General features: G+C 33.0%; 2 protein-coding genes and 1 long non-coding RNA gene across 3 annotated transcripts; 2 read left to right on the forward strand and 1 right to left on the reverse strand.

The window, feature by feature from the left end:
• Positions 1 to 355: 355 nt before the first annotated feature.
• Positions 356 to 1534, forward strand: LOC131649316 (putative F-box protein At5g62660). The gene has a single exon (XM_058919081.1). It carries the CDS (start codon positions 356 to 358, stop codon positions 1532 to 1534), a length of 1179 nt encoding a protein of 392 aa, XP_058775064.1.
• A 3607-nt stretch (positions 1535 to 5141) lies between these two features.
• Positions 5142 to 6821, forward strand: LOC131646262 (uncharacterized). Its single transcript, XR_009297383.1, has 3 exons — positions 5142 to 5830; positions 6177 to 6291; positions 6369 to 6821. It is a non-coding gene; the product is annotated as an uncharacterized LOC131646262 (long non-coding RNA).
• Positions 6822 to 17880: 11059 nt separating this feature from the next.
• On the reverse strand, positions 17881 to 20825 carry LOC131649317 (uncharacterized). The gene is made up of 5 exons (XM_058919083.1): positions 20801 to 20825; positions 19385 to 19532; positions 18871 to 19051; positions 18130 to 18678; positions 17881 to 18081 (listed from the first exon to the last, which is right to left on the reverse strand). Exons 1-5 carry the CDS (start codon positions 20823 to 20825, stop codon positions 17881 to 17883), a joined length of 1104 nt encoding a protein of 367 aa, XP_058775066.1.
• Positions 20826 to 21163: the final 338 nt, after the last annotated feature.

The following is a 21163-nucleotide window of genomic DNA, read 5'->3' on the forward strand; positions in this document are numbered from 1 at the left end:
CTATGATATATTAATATAAAATTGACTTATTTTTAATTTTTTTTTATTATAATCTATATTAAAATTAAATTTTTTAAAGATATTATTTATCTAGAACTTTAAAAAGAATTATTTATCTAGAATATTATCATAATAAAGACAAAACCAAAAACTTCATAGTTAAGAAAACTTTAAAATTAGGTCATCACTTAGATCAAATTGACGAAGTATATAATGAGAAAGAATTATTTGGGGGAAACAAATTTCTAAACCTTATGATTCTCACTATCATAATCGCTCAATTATGCTCTGTGTCTAGTTTTACTCTATTTAAATAGTTTTTCAAAATCATTTAATCGCGTCTAGCATTTGAGAAATGGAGAATTCAAAATCGATAGATACTGTGACAGCTAAAAAGGTAAGAAATCATATACCTGGTGATCTTACAATATCCATTATATCGAAATTGCCTCTTAAATCTTTGGTGAGATTTAGGTGTATACAAAAATCATGGTCTGTCTTATTTGAAAACCCTCATTTTATGAACATGTATCGTGTCAATTTTGTGTCAAATAATAATTTTTCTTATGATAATGATTCATGTCTCACCTTAGAGTCTGAATTTTCATATTATGGATTTCGTGGCACCTTATTTTCTTGTCATGGTGAGAAATTTGAAAATAAGGTCAAATTAGACTGGCCACCTTTATTTCAAGAGGGAAATGAATGTATTAACATTCTGGGTTCTCTTGTTGATGAAACACTTTGCCTATACACTGGTATTCTATTTCCAAAAACTGTATTTTGGAACCTATCTACTAAGGAATTCAAAATTCTCCCTCCTAGTCCTATTGAGCGTCAGCCATCTCATTACAAATTTGTCTCCTCACATATGGGATTTGGTTATGACTATGTTAGAAAAGATCATAAAGTGATTCGGAATGCAACAAAATGGATTCAATATGACATGGAAAATAGTGAAACAAATGAATCCATATGGGAAGTGTATAGCCTAAGAAAAAACTTTTGGAGGAAACTTGATGTTCATATTCCTCTAGGTTCTGTTACTTTGGGTGATACAATGTACACAAATGGAGTGTGTCATTGGTGGGATAGAGATGAAGATTGTTTGGTCTCGTTTGACTTGAGTAGTGAGGTGTTCTACAAAACACCTTTACCATTACATTTGGATGGTTATCTCTATTGTGAATCTAAGGATAAACGATTTATAGCCCTAAATGGGTTCATTGCTTTTATTACAACAGACACTACAAATTATGGAAATACAACATCTACTATTCACATATCAATTTTAGGTGAATATGGTATGAAGGAATCATGGACTAAACTCTTCATTGTTGAGTCATTACCTAGTTATGTTGATCATCCTATTGGAGCAGGAAACAAAGGTGATATATTTTTTAAAACAAAATACAAAGAACTAGTTCAGTTTGATTTGAATACCCATAAGATAGAGAAGCTTCCTGTTAAAGGTATTTTACATACTTCTCAGATACTTCTTTATAAGAAAATTTCTCTTTTTATCCAAGACTAAATTTTGTAAGATTGTGGTTATTAGGTTTTACTTGTATACAAAGTGGTTGGTCAATTTAGCATGTTAAAATTACTATCTCTTGTATGGAATAATTTAAAAGCCAGAATTTTGCTTCATTTGTCTTATAAAATAGTGCTCTTGTATATTTTTAAATTAATTTAATTTCTTTATCAATGATATTAATGGTGTTTTATTTTTTTTATTTTGCCCCAGATTTAGACTTCTTCCTTTCACCCTCTTGCTTCCAACGTCTTTTTCAATATTCTATTCCTCAAATTAGTTCATCATTCAAATAAGAAAAGAAAGATAAAGTAAATGTGTGTTAGTGAATGAGTCAAATTCATGAGACTCGCAAAAGCGATCAATTTCAAATGATAGTTATACTAATTGTGTAATAAGAAGTTGCACAAGTGAAAAACTTAACGAGAAAAGACGGCAATTGGAAGAGGATAAAATTGATCCTCTAAATTTGATTTTGTTTTATTTATCTTCCATTTATTTAAATAGTGTAAAGATAAACTTATTCTTATATATGGTGGATAATTTTGTGACAAGTTTTCTCTCTTTTGTTTAAAATATTTTGTTTTTCAAAAAAACTAACAGTTGTGAAGGCATAATTTTATACCGCAAATATAAGTTTATCTTAATAATTACCTCATAGAATACTTTATTAACCACTAAATTATAAACTATGAACCACTTTTTAACATATATTTCATTAACTATTTAAATTAATTTATTGATCATTTGTTTAACATAATTATAAAACCACAGAAGTAAATAGATATACTATTAACTATTAAATATAGGGTTAAATATATTTTTTGTCCTTATAAATATTTCAATTTTCATTTTTAATCTCTATTAAAAAAATAATATATTTTAATCCCTACAAAAAATTTATACATACAATTTTATTTCTTACTATTTTTTAAAATTTTGAAAACTGTTTAATCTATCATATAAGAAAAGTCTACCATTTGGGACTTTCTTAGGCTATCCACATCAGCAACTCTTCTATGGTTAATCCACATCAGCACTGTCAATTTTCTATTCTCTCAATCTTTGATTCACGTATCTATTGTTATTCCAATTCCAAAAACGGTTTCATTCACGTATCTATCGCTATTCCAATTCCAAAAACGGTTTCACACGTTCTCTTTTTTCTACCGAACTGTTTCTATTCCAATTCCAAAACGCGGTCTCTCTTTATATCGATTTGTTTCTTCTTCCTCTTAATCTTCATACAAAACTCTCATCCACTCTCGATCGTGAACGGTGGTGCAACCTCTTTCTCAGATGAAAGGGCGCCGGTTTTTGGTTGAAGGGTTATGTAATTGATGATTTTGTCATCGTCGCTCATCTGTTTCACGAGACAGAAGAATCATGACCCGAACTGCAACAACAATAACTCTGTTTCCTTACTCAGCCATGTTCCAGAACGACAAACTCATCCATGTTTTCTCTTATCTCATCCATGTTCAACGACAAACTCATCCATGTTTTCTCTTATCTCATCCATGTTCCGATCACCTTTCTATCGATTCTTTTCACTCTTTCACTAATTTGCTATTGGCGGTGCAGATTCTGATCGTATTCATCAATTGTAGATTGCAGAACTTTCAATTTCGTTTCTGGGTAGCTGCGCTTGAACCACAGCAAATGGTATGTGTTTCGCTCTTTTCTGTGATGTTTCTTGAATTCGCTGTTATATGTTTTTCTTAATCGATTTGTGTTTGTTTAAATTGAATTGTTTGGATTGGGATGCTCTCTCAAATGGATCCAGCAGTGATTGCATCGAAAGAAATAACATGGTTGAATCTAACTCAAGGTATGGAATTCATAAACCCTATTCCATAATTTTTTTCTGTTTCTCTTTCTCACTTGATTCTTTTCACTCTTTCTCTAATTTGCTATTGGCGGTGCAAATTCTGATCGTATTCATCAACGGGGCATGCAGATCTGACTGAATTATGTTTGTTTCTGATTCGGGGCCTGCTTATTGATTTTGATTTTGATTTCTATTCAATCACCTTGATATGAATCTTCTATTGTTTGGAATCTTCTATTGTTGTTGTTTGGAATTTAATTGAATTTCATAATTGTGTTTTTTTTGCAGAGTGATTGTGGATAATTCTTCAACTATTGTTCCTTCTTTGCAGAAAATTATCTCTGGCAATGGAAATTTAAGGTTATATATAACCCGTGTTCGACAATTGGTGTTTTAGCCAAAGCAATGAATGATACAAGCAATGGGTGAGTTGTTCCATCTAAAAGCATATTTAAGATCTTATTGGCAGTTATAGATTGTTATATATCTACTCCAATTTTGATGTTTTGTTAAACAATTTGTTACTTTATGTGGCTCATAATTCAAAATGCATTCATCATAGAGTAATTCCATGTCGATAAACTTAATAATGTACAATCACTTATTCAAAACATTTTGCTTATACAGAATACTCAAAACCCGAAAAGGAAGTTGTTGTTATTGCATTAAACAACATTGATGTTGAGGGGCATCCTTTGAATGTTGAAATGGAAAAATCACTTCCGCCAAAACCTACTAAGAACTTTTCACTTGCTTCATCCTCTCTTCCTTTGATGATGCAGCAAGCTGTTGCCATGCAACAAATGCAATTCCATCAAGAACTGATTATACAACAAATTATGATTGCACAACAGGCTGCTTACCGAGCTGCAACCATGAAATCGGCCACAAATTTGTCAACTTCAAGCGCTATCGACTGTTCCTTCTGATAGCCTTGCGTTGGATCAGGATGTTGCTGATTCCTCTTATGTTATTACTCCTCCGCCTATTTCGGAAGGCCGTGTTAGTGTTTTTAACTGAAAATTACTGTTGAATTTGCAGATCTAGAAGTACCTCTTTATCGTAACAGAAAGACTTCTCACGTATCCAGGGGTAATATATTTCTTCCTTTTGTTAGGGTCGTGTAAAGTATCAAAGTCTGTGTCACGGTTTCATAGATAATGAGGTTCTTACCTTTTTCTTTGTTTACAGTTGCTTCAGATCATGATAAGGTTGCTGTTTTTGTGGATTGGATGGTTGATCTTTGCAATAGATTGAACATCCAAATTGAGACCCCTCCTTCCACTTCAGAGTTAACAGAAAGCCAACAAAACATTGAGACCCCTCCCTCCACTTCAGAATTAACGGAAAGCCAACAAAACATTGAGGATTTGGCTTTGTGGTGACTGCCAAGAAATTAACTCTTGTGGACTGCATAGTCGGTTAGTTATGATACTGCAAATAGTCTTCATTTGGTTTTGTGGTATAGGATTTGGCTTTGGATCATGTTCAGTTCAAAAAATTCTGGCAGTTTCTTGGGTAGTTCAATCTGTGACTATTACTACTGTTGTGTTTTGACTTTTGGTGGTTTAAGACAAACTAAGGTTACATTTCTATATATATATATATATATATATATCTCTTTTGATATCTTTAAATTTAAAGAATTTTGTTTAATTAGTTTAGGACTTCAATTTAACTATTGCACTTTTCAGTTGCTTGGCACAACCATGCTCCAATCACCGCCAAGGTGGAGTTGTTTGAGTGTCTCTTTTATTATTCTAATTTTATCTTGAATTGTTGATAGGGTCAAAACTAAGTGGATTTTATGATTAGAAACATCTATATCAATCAACTTCCCTGTCTTTGATGATATTACAATGCATTTCTTCTCTTCAGCCTGCGGAACAAAGTTCCATTATATCATTATGATTTTTACGAATAACTTACCGTAAATAATATAACTTTGATTGCTTGGTAAGTGTTTGAAAGAATGTCGTTAACGTTCGGTGTTTGTTATAGGGCAGCAGCTAGAACATCTGTAGTGGATTCTGAAAGAGTTACTTTTCAAAAAGAGTCTTTGAAGTTTCTAAATGCAGCTGTCCTAAATGGAAATGAGAACGCAGAAGTGATGTCCAGTCTTGGACTCGAAAATGCAATTCAAAGGAATCTAGATGTGGCTTATCAGAATATAATGTTCCGGCTTAGTGTCATTTCGGCCATGGTAATGGTAACACCCTGTATTAACAAATCACTAATATGAAATTACGCGATCATGGTAATGGCAGGGAAGTTGTTTGAGTGTGTACTTCTTCTGAATGCTTTTCCCTTTTCTCAACTCAATGTAGCCTTTCAGTGACATTCTTTGTTGTTTAGTAACAGTGAAAGTTTACTCTAATGAGACTTATTGTTATCAGGCAGAGAAGTTTTTGTCTACAACCCTTGGGTCTGAATCTGGTGTCAATGCTATCTTTACTAATGGAAGGGTAAGTCTATCTTTATCTCCAACCATATTTTATGTCTCATTTGTTTGTGTGTGTATATTTTAAGAGGTACTTGCTCTTGAGGTCTCTACCATGTCTTCCAGTAGGTAGTTTCTTTGTTTCTATGATGATGTAGGTAATTGTTATTTCATGGGGATTTTCTAGAATTTGATTCTCATATGGATCTGTTTGGTGTTGGGGTTATAACATCTGTATCCTTAATACACATGTAATCCCTTGATTGAGTTCAATTACATATTGTTTGCACTTCTATAAATTTGTCGATCTTATATTATATGCTAACATTTGCATCATTGACTACTTTTATGGATGGTGAACTCGGTATCAGTGGAGAGGACTCGCAGGATTCCCAGGTTCCTTGCTTACTTAGAAGGTTACATGAGTCGCAACCGCCTGATTCTTCAACTGGTCTATCTGAAGAAGAAGATAGAGCATCACTAAAGGTATTTTGAAATTCTTTGATCCCTACCCCAACCATAAAATAAAGGCAAACTGATTGAGTTCATTTATATTTTCACAGCTATCCTAAAGGCTTACTTATAGCCTTCAAAATAAAGAGCATTTCAGAGGAAGTTCCTTCAGACTAAAGATGTTGTTGCTGTTAAACCTCAACTTCTTCAAGTCCCTCCGCGGATGCTTATGGATGATGAACACGTAAATGAAAACTCAAACTACTCACCATCCCACTTTTGCAGTGTCTATCATGGACATGGGGGCTTTAATCCGTTTCGAAATAATTCGGGAGACATGCGGAAGTAGGTTTGGTTTAAGCTTCCAAATTGGTGGCTTTGTATTCTGTTTTAAGGCTCCAAATAGTTGAACTCATTGTTAGAATGCTCGACCAAATTAGAGGCAACACTGTTTTGGAGAAACATCAATGTCAAGGCAATTTAGAATTTTTTTGATTGGGTCTATTATTCTTGGAGATAATTATGCAATATTGATTTCATTACGTGTACTACGTATTATACTTTTGCAGGATATGTCATGTTAAGGCATAAGCCCATTGCATGTTGTTCTAATGAGTATAATGATGTAGTATATAGGTGTTATTAAACAGGAACAGTTTCGTTATGTGTACCGTGTAATATATAGGTGTTTGCAACAGGCTTTAGGTAACAAACTCTCAATAGTCTAAGATATCATTAATTCCATGAGAAGGAGTGACAAAGGTCAAAGGTTCACTAAACTTTGTCATGAACCTGCCTAGGCTTTGCACAAAGATATTTAGAAGAGAGTAGGAGAATTTGAAAAGGACTAATGACGAATATTAAATCATTATCATGGAATGATCTGAGCATAGAGGACTGGTAGAACACTTAAATATTGTTATTTAACTAACTTTTTCACTTTATTAAATCAATACTATAATGAATCAACATATTTAGAATTCCTCATTTATTTTAGTTTTTCATTTGTATTTAATTAAGTATTATTATTTTAAAAAAGAAAATTACTACATTAGAGTTATTGGATTCATAGGGTTAGCATTTTACAAAATTAATAATTTTTTATTTAATTAACTATAAATATTTTCTAAATTTAATCATCATATTTTATTAGTTATTATTTTTTAATTAAATTTAATTTTTCAAAATACGTGTTTAATTTATTTAGTAACTTAATAAATTAGTTATTATTGTATCTAATATATATTTATCTATATATATATAATATAAAATAATTGAAATATTGAAATTAAAATTTTAACGGGTCAATTTCATCCAAATACGAAATAAGATAGTATAGATACACGCAGGTACTTATATGGTACGCATATATGATAACGATATTGACACATTTAATTAAATATTGAATACTAACAAGAATAACTTTATAAAAATATTCATAAAAATATTTATAAAAATATTCGTAAATTTTTTGAAATATTACCACACTGGTACCCGTGCGAATGCACGGGTATCCCGTTATTATTAAAAATATTGAATACTAATGGGAGCTCGGAGTTACTAATCCAAATTTTGAATATTAAAGGCAACTAATTTTGAATATTAACGGGACACAAAGTTACCGATAAAAATAATAAATATTAACGGGAACACATTGTTATTGACAAAATATTGAATATTAACGAGAGCACAAAGTTACTAATTATTTTTTTGAATATTAACAGAAACATTAAGTAACTAATAAATTTTTCAATATTAACGGGAACAGATTTGGAATATTAACGACAACACGAAGTTATTGACCAAAATAATGAATATTAACGGAAACACGGAGTTACTGATAAAAATAATGAATATTAACGGGAACATGAAGTTACTAATCAAAATATTGAATATTAACGGGAATAAATTTGAAATATTAACGGGAATACGAAGTTACTGATCAAAATAATGAATATTAGCTGGAACATGAAGTTACTAATCAAAATATTGACTATTAACGGGAACAAGAAGTTACTGAATAAAATATTTAATATTAACGAGAACGTGAGTTACTGATCAAAATATTAAATATTAACGGGAACATGAAGTTACTGATCGAAATATTGAATATTAACGAAAACACGAACAATATTTTTTTTTTTAATATTAAACATTAAGTTGCTGGTCAATTTTTTTAATATTAACGAAAACACGAAGTTATTGATCAAAATAATGAATTCCCTTTGTCACACCTTCCACCTTCACTATTGTCCTTCGATATATCTGCAACTTCACTAATACCCTCGAACGAACCTTCCCCAACAACAACTTTTTCATTCCTTTATGATAACCTTTAACCTAACTTATAATCTTTTTCTAACATTTCTAATTTCCCTAAACCCAAATGCGCGGAAACGACGGGTACCCGTGCGAATGCACGGGTAAGACACTAGTTACCCTTAAACTTCAAAGTTTTGAATAAATTTTTTCATACATGTTTATAACACAATAAAACATTTCTTTACCAAAATTTAGAATTTTTTAAAATAAAAAAAAATTAAATATGAATTTTTTAAATTTCAAAAGATAATGATAAAAAGTAATGAAAATCTTGACTAAGAAATTAAATTTTGAGTTTATTATTTTCAGAGGAGTTTTTATAACGTTCTAAACATGTCTTAAAAATAGTCATTCAAACATAAACATTGGTTTAATAGGAGGGACTAAAATTACATGCATAAAAATTTTATAAAGACTAAAATATATTATTTTTTTAATAGAAAATAAAAATGAAAGTTGAAATGTTTATAGGGACCAAAAATATATTTAACCCTTAAATATATAATCATTAACCACTTCGAGTATTTCAATGTTGTTTCACATTTGTACTTCTCACGACGACGATTTAATCATATATTGGTAGTTGTGTTCTTTCTCTTTTACCCGTAGATGTTGTTAGTATCATCATCATCATCATTCTAAATTATAATTTTATAACTTCTCTCACCAAAATTTCCCTCTAAAATTTTTTAATATATAATACTAAATAAATATAATAATAAATAAATAATAATAAATAAATATAATAATAAATAAATAAAAATAAATAACTTATAATAATATAAAAAATGAAAATAGCCATTTAAACCTTTTATCCCCCACTTATCCATTTAACCTCATAATTTATTCCACTCTTATAATGTTCTATTAAAATAATAGCTTTCTAAACTTTTAATCCATCACTCATCGGTTTAACCCTTAACTTCACTTAACCATATTCTGTAACACCCCATATTTTCTAATTTTAATTTAATTGGAAATTAAATTATTATTTGGAATTATTCAGTATTTTATGGAATTATTTGGAAAGAAATATGAGATAGGCTATTGGGCCAAGTGTGGTGTTAGTAAAGAGGGTGTGCTATGTTAGTAAAGCATTTACTAATTAAAATGTTATTTTTCATAAAATAAGGAAAATTGGGAGAAAGGAAAAAGGAACGTGAAAAGCAGAGCAGAGGAGATGAGAGATTGGAAAGCTGGTACGTGAAGAGGAACAAAGAGGAAAAGAACCAATCAAGAATCTTTGGCTAAGGTAAGGGGGACTCTCCGGTTATCATCTATTATCGTGTTCTTAGATGATAATATTGATTAGGAATGTTGTTGAGTCAATTGGATTATATGTTAGGTTTAGGGAGGTTATGAATTGATGAAAATTGCATGGATTATTGATTGATTATGTGTTGTTTTGATGTGTGATGATGAATAATGATGCAATTGATGATTAACTGCCTGTATATGATGTTTAGAGTCAGTTTTGGACTCAGATTGGGTGAGATCGCAGGATCTGAACGCAGACCCGTAATTCTGCAAAATCGCCAGGTCGCGCCGCAAACCTCTGTTTGCGCCGCGAACCGTTGGGCAGAATTCCAAGAAGTTGTGATACGCTCAGGTCGCGCCGCGTCCATGTGTTGGCGCCGCGAAGGCGTAACTTTTTCTCGTTCCGCGCCGCGAACCTTGGTTGCGCCGCGTGCTGTAGCGATAATTGTTTTCTCGGAAAAGTTAAATGACGTGTAACTTTCGAACCGTAAGTCTGTTTTTAGTGTCGTTTCAAGCACAATGAATCTTATGAGATAGCCTATGTGTTTAAATGATGGAATGAGGTGTGAATCCAATTATTTTTAAATATGATTTTTATTTCTTGGTGAATGATGTATTGTACATATATGTGATGAGATGTGTTAAATACATGCTATGTTGAAATATTAATCATGTGACGATTTGTTTAATTGGATGATGTATTGTTGACATATATGATGAAATGTAACAATACAAGATGTTGTTTTGAGAAACATTATGATGTGATGAATTGTTGAGAATTGTAAGATGTTGATTGTTTTGTTTTGGAATGATGTGGATACATGTGTGTTCTTCTTATTGATGACGATGATTGATGTGGACACATGTATGTTCTTTAATGATGATGATGATTGATTGTGATTGAATGATGTTAATATATATGAAAATACTTGATAATGATGATGATGTTGACGATGATGATGATGATGGTATAAGTATGTTGTATATGTTGCATTCATTCATGTTCATTGATGATACTGTATCCATAAAGGTGTGTTGGATCAGTGAAGGGCATGATTCCCATTGTGTGGAATCTGTGCTGGCAGGGCCGTATCTGGATGATGTTGGATCGGTCATGGGTTATTCCCATTTGATGATGTTGGTACCACATGCATAGTGTCAGTTCATACATATGCATACTTTTATAACATGATTGGAAGTATTCCAGTGTTATAAATATTGATGATGTGTTGATTGTGTGTTTTGTTGAATTAATGTTGAGTATGATTGTCTGTGTGAAAGATGTGTTCTGTTGATGTTTGTGTAAACGATGAATGTTCCTGATAATCTGAATATGATGAAATTGGGTGAATAATATAACTATGATGTGTTGTTATTTAAGATGCAATAACATTTGTTAACTGTGATGAGACTCACCCTTACTGTTGACATTTTCAGATTGAGGATAGCTGCTTTCGACTTGGTGAGGATTAGCTCATAAGTCAGTGTATTAGTGTAGCGTCAGGTGCCGTGCTCTGATATTGTAACACTGGGGGAACGTTAGCTTAGAGTTTATGATGATACTCTATCGTGTTGTTATTGTATTAAATTCTGTGGGATATTGCATAGATGATGTTATGCTTATCCGTATGATGAATTTTCCGTTGTGTTAACATGAGATGTTTATGAGTTTGATGAATTGTTCCTTAGTGAAAGCATGACAATGAAATTTATGATAAATTTGTTTTAATTGGAATTGTGGCACCCTTGTTTTCATGTTTTACCCTGAAACTTAATTATTAATTTCCGTGGGGTTTAGAAGGGTGTTACATATTCCACTAATGCATCCCACTAACAAAAACCGCTTCATCCAACTAACAAAAGAATCCCACTAACAACAACCACCATTTATATTTATTTATTTATTTATTTATAGAGGTTAAAAGTAGTGCATTGTCAGTATAAAAAAGTTTTACACTGTCATTCAATAGAAACAAATCGTTTTACCATGTCATATAAACTTTTTTAAAATTACAGTCTGATTTGTCTTGATTCATGGTCGTGATTAGTTGACAGTGTAAAACTTTTTTACACTGTCAGTGCATCACCCATTTTCTCTTATTTATAATTGAATAACTTTTCACTAACTCTCACATTTAATTTTTTTTTTATAATTTTTTAATTAAATTAAATTTGTAAACATTTTTTGAAAATCTAACTTTTGAACAAACACTTACATAAAAATATTATTCTTTGGAATAATAATTTGTAACATTCTATATTTTTAGAAATATGAGACAGTTTGATACATCTATATCAGGAATATGCTATCAAATTTGATGATTTAATATTTATTATGTTTCGTGAAATATTTACTAATATAATACCTACTTATTTTTACGGTTTGAATTGAACATAAGTTACTATTTTCAAATAAACTTGAAAATCTAACTTTTTGACCAAACACATATATAGGAATATTATTCTTTGGAATAATAATTTTTAGCATTCTATATTTTGAGAAATATGAGACAGTATGATATATCTATATCACGAATATGCTATCAAGTTTGATGATTTAATATTTACTATGTTTCATGAAATATTTACTAATATAATACCTACTTATTTTTATGGTTTGAATTGAACATAAGTTACTTAATAGATGATAGATAGATGATTAGTTAGTTAGGTAGTTACACTTGAGCATAGAGTTAGTTATTTTCTGTTGATCTCTTGGTGTAACTACCATCTCATTCTTGTATATATACTAAACCACTATCATCAATACACTATGAGAGATTCTACTGCATTCTCTTCTCTTTTATATTGTTATGTGCATGGCTCACAATCCCTAATATGGTATCAAAGCCCCAAGGCTTATTTTACCCTCGCAATTCTTCTCTTCATGTCACCGGATTTTCTGATGCAGACTGGGCCGATTGTTTTGATACAAGGAGATCAGTTTCTGGATCTTGCTTATATCTAGGCAACTCTCTCATTTCATGGCGCACCAAGAAACAAACAACAGTGTCCCGTATCATCTGAGGCAGAATATCGCGCTCTAGCTGCAGCTACCTGTGAGCTACAATGGATACTATGTGAGCTACAATGGATACTATTTCTCCTTCGAGACATGTCCATCACTTGCACACAGACTCCTGTATTGTTCTGCGACAGTCAAAGTGCCTTACATATTGCAGCTAATCCTGTGTTTCACGAACGCACTAAGCACCTTGACATTGATTGTCATATCGTTCAAGAAAAGTACCTTGCTGGTGTTATGAAGTTGCTCCCCGTCACTTCTCACAATCAGCTTGCTGATTTTTTTACAAAATCTCTCCTTCCTAAGCCCTTTCAATCTCTGAAATCCAAGTTGAATTTGTTGAATATCTACCAAATTCCAACTTGTGGGGGCCTAATAGATGATAGATAGATGATTAGTTAGTTAGGTAGTTACACTTGAGCATAGAGTTAGTTATTTTCTGTTGATCTCTTGGTGTAACTACCATCTCATTTTTGTATATATCCTGAACCACTATCATCAATACACTATGAGAGATTCTACTGCATTCTCTTCTCTTTTCTATTGTTATGTGCATGGCTCACAATCCCTTATATTACTAGTCTCAAATAAATTAATAAATATTTGTTTGACTATTGATAATATTTAGTTCAAAAGTATTTATTGCAAATTAACTTTTATTAAAAAATAAAATTTATTTTTAACTATTATTCTATATGCTATCCAATATTTAATTACTTAATAATAACTTGTGCATCGCACGGGTAAACATCTAGTTATAGCATAATGTAACAAATTAAAATTGTTAGTTAGTCACATAGTTGGTTGAATTCCTTTCTTATTGTGAGGCATCACAATGGGGTAAGGAAGAGGTGGGTTTAATCATTATCAACCCGCCTTTGCCTCTCTGTATCAACCCCACCTCTGCCCCAAAACCCATTCCCCCCAATAGGGAATAAAATTCTCCGATTGGCCTTGTAACACCCTTCTAAAACCCCCGTGGAATATTAATTAAATTCAAAGTAAAACAAGTACAAGGACATTACAACTCCAAAATATTTAAAATATTAAATCATGTCATGCCTTATGAGGAACATCAAAACATATCATTCCGTAATCATGTTAACACAGTGAAAATTACTTCAAAAACTGAATAACCTAAAACATTGGTATTCAACATCAAGAATTCACCGATTTAAAACCAACAAACATTATCCTAATATAGGGAAAATAATCCATCAAACAACTCTAAAATAACGCCCCCCAGTGTTACAAGACCAGAGCATGACACCGACACAACCGAACTAAACGAAGTAACTCTATGAGTTATCCTCACCAAGTACAAGCCGCTACTCCTTAATCTGAAAAATATCAACAGTAAGAGTGAGTCTTATTCACAATTAACAAATATTATAAGCTCATAAATAATAAAATATCATGCATAATATTCACCCAATTGCAATATATTCAGATTTACAACCAAATATACATCAATTACACTAAATAAATCAATCACATCACATTATAACATTGGACATCTTCCATTCATGTTATAATAATACATACATACTAATGTAATGCAACTACATGCATGTGGTACCAATCCATGGGATTAACTCATCTCACTGATCCACCACCAACAAGACACGACTATTTCAACTCACTAACTCCGTATAATGGGAATTAGCTAACGCTCATCCAACACCACCAGGATACAACCATAATTATTATTATGTATGCATGCACCATCTTAAGCATGTTAATCATCAACACCAAACAATATAACAATATTTATCATATTTCAACACCGAACAACAATCATGGATAATGTATTCACACCTCAATATAATCCAAACAATTACATTATATAATTTACACCGAACACAACATTTCATTATAAACATGTTGTCGCAACACATCCACATTGTCACATCAACCAATTCATGCACACAATGTACAACCACAACACCACATATTTAAAAGAAAGGTATTAAAATAAAGTCAGCTATTGTCCAACACACCATTTACGTATATAGAATATTTTATTTATTTCACGACGCTCAAAACGGACTTACGGTTTAAAAGTTGCAAGTTTTAGAAAATATTTTTCAAAACAGCATCAGGTGTAACCGGTTACAACATGGACGCTACTCGGTTACGCCTTTACGTCAACCTATTCTCTATTTTGGAAATTCGCCTGTAACGGGTTACATCAGGGGTGGTAATCGGTTACAGCAGTCAAAATTGCCCAGTTCCCCAATTTTTCCACACGATAACCGGTTACAGCATGGTTGCTACCCGGTTACATCGTGCCCAGAACCAAAAACTCAATTTTGACAGCATCTCAGTCCCTCTACTCATCACTATTTCATTCCAATACAAATATCACACTAAAACAAAACCAAATTCAATCATTAAACACCACTATATCACACTATCATCCTTTCTAACATCTGTCACCAATTCACAACAATCAATTGCATCAAACATCATAAATTTGAAGCTAAAATCTCCCAAACCCCAAAACTTAACATATATCCCAATCGAAACAAATAATACACAATCAATCCTATCACCTATGAACCGATAATAGAGATTAATTAAAAGAGTCCCCCCTTACCTCAAAGGTTGATCTTGGGTTCTTCCTCTTCTTCGCTCTTTCGCACTTCTTCAGCTTTCACGTTCTATGCTTCCTTCTCTTTTTGCTCTTTTGCTTCTAATTCACAATTTTTCTCTTTTTCCTTATTTTATGAAAAATGAAAATTCACTTTAGTAAGGGCCTAACACTTAACCCCCCCTTTTTACTAAACACGACATCAAGCCCAATAACCTCATTTCCATAATTCTCAAATGAATCCAATAAAATACCAAATAATCCCAATAAATAATTTAATTTCAATTTAAATTAATTAAGGAAAAATACGGGGTGTTACAGGCCTCGCTCCCACCCACATCATCTGTAATTTTTATAAAATGTATATATTTTTTCTATAGCAATAAAAATTAATAATTAACATGAGCCCTCAACAAATCTTTCAATGACTGAATAGTCCTCTCGGTTTGACCATTTGTCTGCGGATGATACGTCAAACTTAATCACAATGTAGTGCCCAAGGCATCTTGCAAACTCTTTCAAAACCTCGACGTAAACTTTGGATCTCTATCTTACGCAATACTCGACGGTATTTTGTGCAATCTTACAATCTCCTAAATATACATCTCAGCCAACTTAGAAATAGGATGGTTAATCTTCATTGGTAAGAAATGAGCCGATTTAGTCAATCTATCCACAATCACTCAAATAGAATCATTCCCATTGGTGGTCCTCAGTAAACCCGTCATAAAATCCATGGAAATACTATCCCACTTCTACTCTGGAATATTCAATGGTTGCATTAACCCAGAAGGTTTTTGAAATTCAACCTTCAATTTCTGACAAGTTAAGCAAGCATAAGCAAACTCAGCAATATCTTTCTTCATACCAGGCCACTAAAATAATCTCTTCAAGTCTTGATACATCTTCGTAGCACCTGGATGAATACTTAAGCCACTTCTATGACCTTCTTCAAGGATACTCTTCTTAAGCTCATGAACATTTGGAATACACACTCTATTCCCAAATCTCATCACATCATTTTCATCAACTCGAAATTCACATCCTTTACCTTGGTTAACCAATGTCAATTGCTCAACCAATTTCAAGTCGGACTTATGTCCTTCTCTGATTTCTTCAAGAATATTACTCGTCAGTTTCAATATTTCCAATTTCACACTATTAGGAGTTAGTTCACACACCAAACTCATATCTATGAATTGTTCAACTAATTCCAATTCGCCCACCATCATAATCGACATATGCAAAGACTTCCTACTTAATGCATCATCTACCACATTTGCGTTACCAGGATGGTAACTTAAATCAAAATCATAGTATTTCAACAATTCAATCCATCTCATATGCTCGTGTACAACTCCTTCTGATCAAATAAGTACTTCAGACTCTTGTGATCACTAAACACTTCAAATTTAAAGCAAAAAAGATAATGTCTCCAAATTTTCAAAACAAACACCACAACGGCCAACTCTAAGTCATGCGTAGGATAATTCCTCTCATGAAATTTAAGTTGTCTATAAGCATAGGCAACAACTTGTCCATTTTTCATTAATACTCATCCAAGACCCATCTTTGATGTATCACAATACACCACAAAAGACTCACTCGAATTAGGAAAAATTAATACTAGAGCGGTCGTCAACTTTTTCTTCAATTCTACAAAACTCTTTTCACAAGCAACATCCCATACATAAGCTTGGCCCTTTTGAGTCAAATGAGTCAACGGTAATGCCAACTTAGAAAATCCCTCAATGAATTTTCGATAATAACTAGCCAACCCAAGAAAATTTTGAATCTCAATCGCAGACTTCAGAGTCTCCCATTGCAACACAACATCAACTTTAGAAGGATCCACAACAATCCCACTATTGGAAATCATATGACCAAGAAAACTCACTTCCCTCAACCAAAATTCACATTTTGACAACTTTGCATACAACTTCTTCTCTTTCAATACTTGCAACACCACGCGCAAATGATTAACATGCTCTTCCTCCAATTTGGAATAAATTAAGATATCATCAATGAACACCTCCACAAACCTATCCAGATACGAATGGTAGGTTCGATTCATATATTCCATAAAAACACCTAGAGCATTCGACACACCAAATGGCATCACAATATATTTATAATGACCATACCCCGTTTGAAAAGCCGTCTTCGGAATATCATCTGGTTTAACACAAATCAAATGGTAACACGATCTCAAATCAATCTTACTAAAAACATTAGCACCCACCAACTGATCCATCAAATCCTCAATCCTCAGAAGTGGTTACTTATTCTTGATAGTCACTTTATTCAACTGCCTATAGTCCACATACAACCTCCTATTGCCATCTTTCTTCTTAACTAACAACACAAGCGCACCCTACGGAGAAACACTCGGTCCAACAAAATTCTTCTCGAGCATCTCTTCCAATTACTTCTTCAATTTATTATGTTCGGACGCCGACATTCTATAAGGAGCCATTGATACATGACTCGTACCTGACACCAATTCTATAGAAAGCTCTACTTCACATTCCGGAGGAAAATCACTTATATCATTCAGAAACACCTCAAGAAACTCACAAACAACCGAAAGTTCAATACTTGTAGCTTCACGATCATTTTGCAACGACTAAAACATTGCAAACATCGCGACTTCGTCAATAAAGTATTCACTTACTTGCTTAGCAGCCAACAACATCATCTCTCCATTATCACCGAACAAGGGGAACCTCAACGTCTTACTGTAACAATTGATATGAACATAATTGAACTCTAACCAGTTCATTCCAAGAATCACATTGATTTGGTGTAAGGGTAGACACACCAAATCCATCACAAAACTCTTATCAAAGATAATCAAAGGATGTCCCTTACAAACAAAAGTAGTAGTAGCAAAACCACTAGCAGGAGTATCTATTACCCTACTACCATCCATAGAAGACAAATTCAATCCCAACATAGTAGCACAATCAAGTAAAATAGACGAATGAGTAGCACCAATATCAATAATAGTAACCAATTCAGCATTGTTAATAAAACAAGTACCTCGAATCAAGTTGTCCTTCTTGGAATCTTCTACTCCACTCAAAGCAAATATTCCACCATTAGTTTTGGCAGCATTAGCATCCTTCTTTGGCGTCTGGCACTGGGTGCTGATATGACCTTGTTCACCATAATTAAAACAAGTCGAACCATCATCCTTGCAGTAAGGAGCATGATAACCGATCTTACCACATTTTGTAATATCTCAGCACCTTGTTCTCACATTCATGAAATAATGACCTTGTTCACCACACCTATAACATCTTAAAGGAGAGGGAGCCTATCCCCCATTTTACTTCTTCCTATCGGAAACCTTTTATTTCCCCTTCTCATCTAGAGCATCATAAGGCTTCTTGCGATCATGATGCAAATTTACCCTCTTCTCGTTAAGACTCTTGTAATGAGCCGAATGAGCAATGTTATCTTCTTCATAAATACGACAATTGTTCACCAACTCCGTAAACCTACGAATCTGCTGATATCCAATCGCCTGTTTGATCTTTGGACGCAGTCTACTCTCAAACTTGATACACTTCGAAAACTTAGCCGTCTCCGCGCTATAGTGTGGATAAAACTTCACAAGCTCCACGAACGTAGCAACATACTCGGTAACGGTTGAATTCCCTTATTTCAGCGCAAGGAACTCCATATCTTTCTTTCCTCGGACATCTTCAAGAAAATACTTCCTCAAGAACTGCCTCGTGAACACCACCAAAGTAATCACTTCACCAACAATTTCCAATCTCCGACAAGTGCGAATCCATCAGTCGTCAACTTCACCAGCCAACATATGAGTACCATAACGTACCTTCTGTGTTGGAGAATAATCCATCACTCGGAAGATCCTCTCGATCTTCTTAATCCACTCTTATGCTCCATCTAGATCGTACTTGTCCTTGAAAGTAGACGGGTTCTCCCTCTGGAACGTACTCAAGCTACGCGACTCATCAATCACTTCAGCATTAGGTTGATTCAGCATGGCCTGAGCAACAACCTCCAAGGCAGTAGCAATCGTAACAATGTTTCTTCCATCTACACCTAGCTCATACCAAAATTAGCATCAAGGTTAGAATTATTATCGACAATATTCAACTGTCAAGCTACATACTCGATAACCTAGTAGGACATACCGACCTGCTTTGATACCAATAATGTAACACCTCCTAACCCACAAATAATATTCGCAATATAATATGAATTAAATTAATTTAAAACATACACACGAGGGTGTCACCTTCATATAAATTCCACAATAACAAGTCCTGCTCTATAACACGGATTCTCAAAGATATTTGAACATTTATTTCATTTAACACAACAATAATAATATGATTTATTTCTCGCAGCGAAATTCATAATTTGAAAAGCATCTTTGTAAAACTTCATAAAACATCATTCATGACTTCACCATTCATGCTTCATAAAACAAAACACCATAATACCATAAAGGAAATTCATCATATCAAAACAATTAAAAAAGAAACATAATAGTTCCAAAAACACAAGGTCCCGGCCCCGATGTTACGTATCATAGCAATACTCCATTTATTCTAAAAAACGATAAAAAGGACTCCACGAAGCTATCCTCTAACTTCCGCGGACTACTCATGATTACATGCGTGTTATCCACGTGGAGGAAACATTCAAATAGAAAGAATAAGTATTTCATAATTATTATATAATACATAAGGAATAAATATAGTAGTGGTACACAATTATCAACAACCACACATATATCGATACAAGTGTATCCTCATGCTTCACATACTTACTCATTCCTACACATCATCATCTATTCATAACATCATCACATAATTCAGCCACCCTTATCATTTAAATCATCATTCACATCATGGATAATTAAACATTACTAAATCATGCAATTCACAACAATGAAGTGCAACACCAATAGACTCTTGCATGTGGCACCAAACTTCACTGCTGACTCAGTCATTGTTCTCCAAAGATCCTCACCAATAGAACCGATTCCCGCACGGAACCGAAGGACTTCATAATATCACACTCAATCCGCACAATATGATTGAAACCATCACTAGACCAATTGTATTGCAAAAATCAATGGACTATCGTCCTACAAATATGCTATGAATGCATGATGCACAATCTTCACAATAATCAATGACCACGACTAGTCAAAGTGGAATCATCATTCATTTACTCATCAAGGCACACAAACATCTCAAATATTCAAACATCACAACAATCTTGATCAACACACACATTCTTTCCAATCATCATATTATCATTCATCACAGCAATATTCATCATAACAAGTATAGACATACATGTAATCACATCATCAAGTTCCATGCAAATAGCCTTCTAAACCCATCCAAACATGTTTATTAAATTTAGTAAAATTACTAAAAAATTATTAAAATATAAGCTTCCATATTCTAAAATCATTGTTCCAAAATATTAATTTTACGTCCCAGACTATCGCGCTAAGTGGGCTCCTTATCGCTCTAAGCGCGTTCCTCACTGACTTGACTTTTATCTTTTTCTCAAAAGCGCGTTAAGCGGGCTCTACCACACTAAGTGAGATCTGCGATTTCTGCAAAAAAAAACCTTGCGCAATCTGCATCAAACCAGTCACAAAATTTTGTCCAAAAACATGTTTTTATCACTAATTCCCTGCTATTTAAGGT

Source organism: Vicia villosa, linkage group LG2 (genome assembly GCF_029867415.1).
Source record: "Vicia villosa cultivar HV-30 ecotype Madison, WI linkage group LG2, Vvil1.0, whole genome shotgun sequence".
In the NCBI taxonomy this organism is placed as follows: Eukaryota; Viridiplantae; Streptophyta; class Magnoliopsida; order Fabales; family Fabaceae; genus Vicia; species Vicia villosa.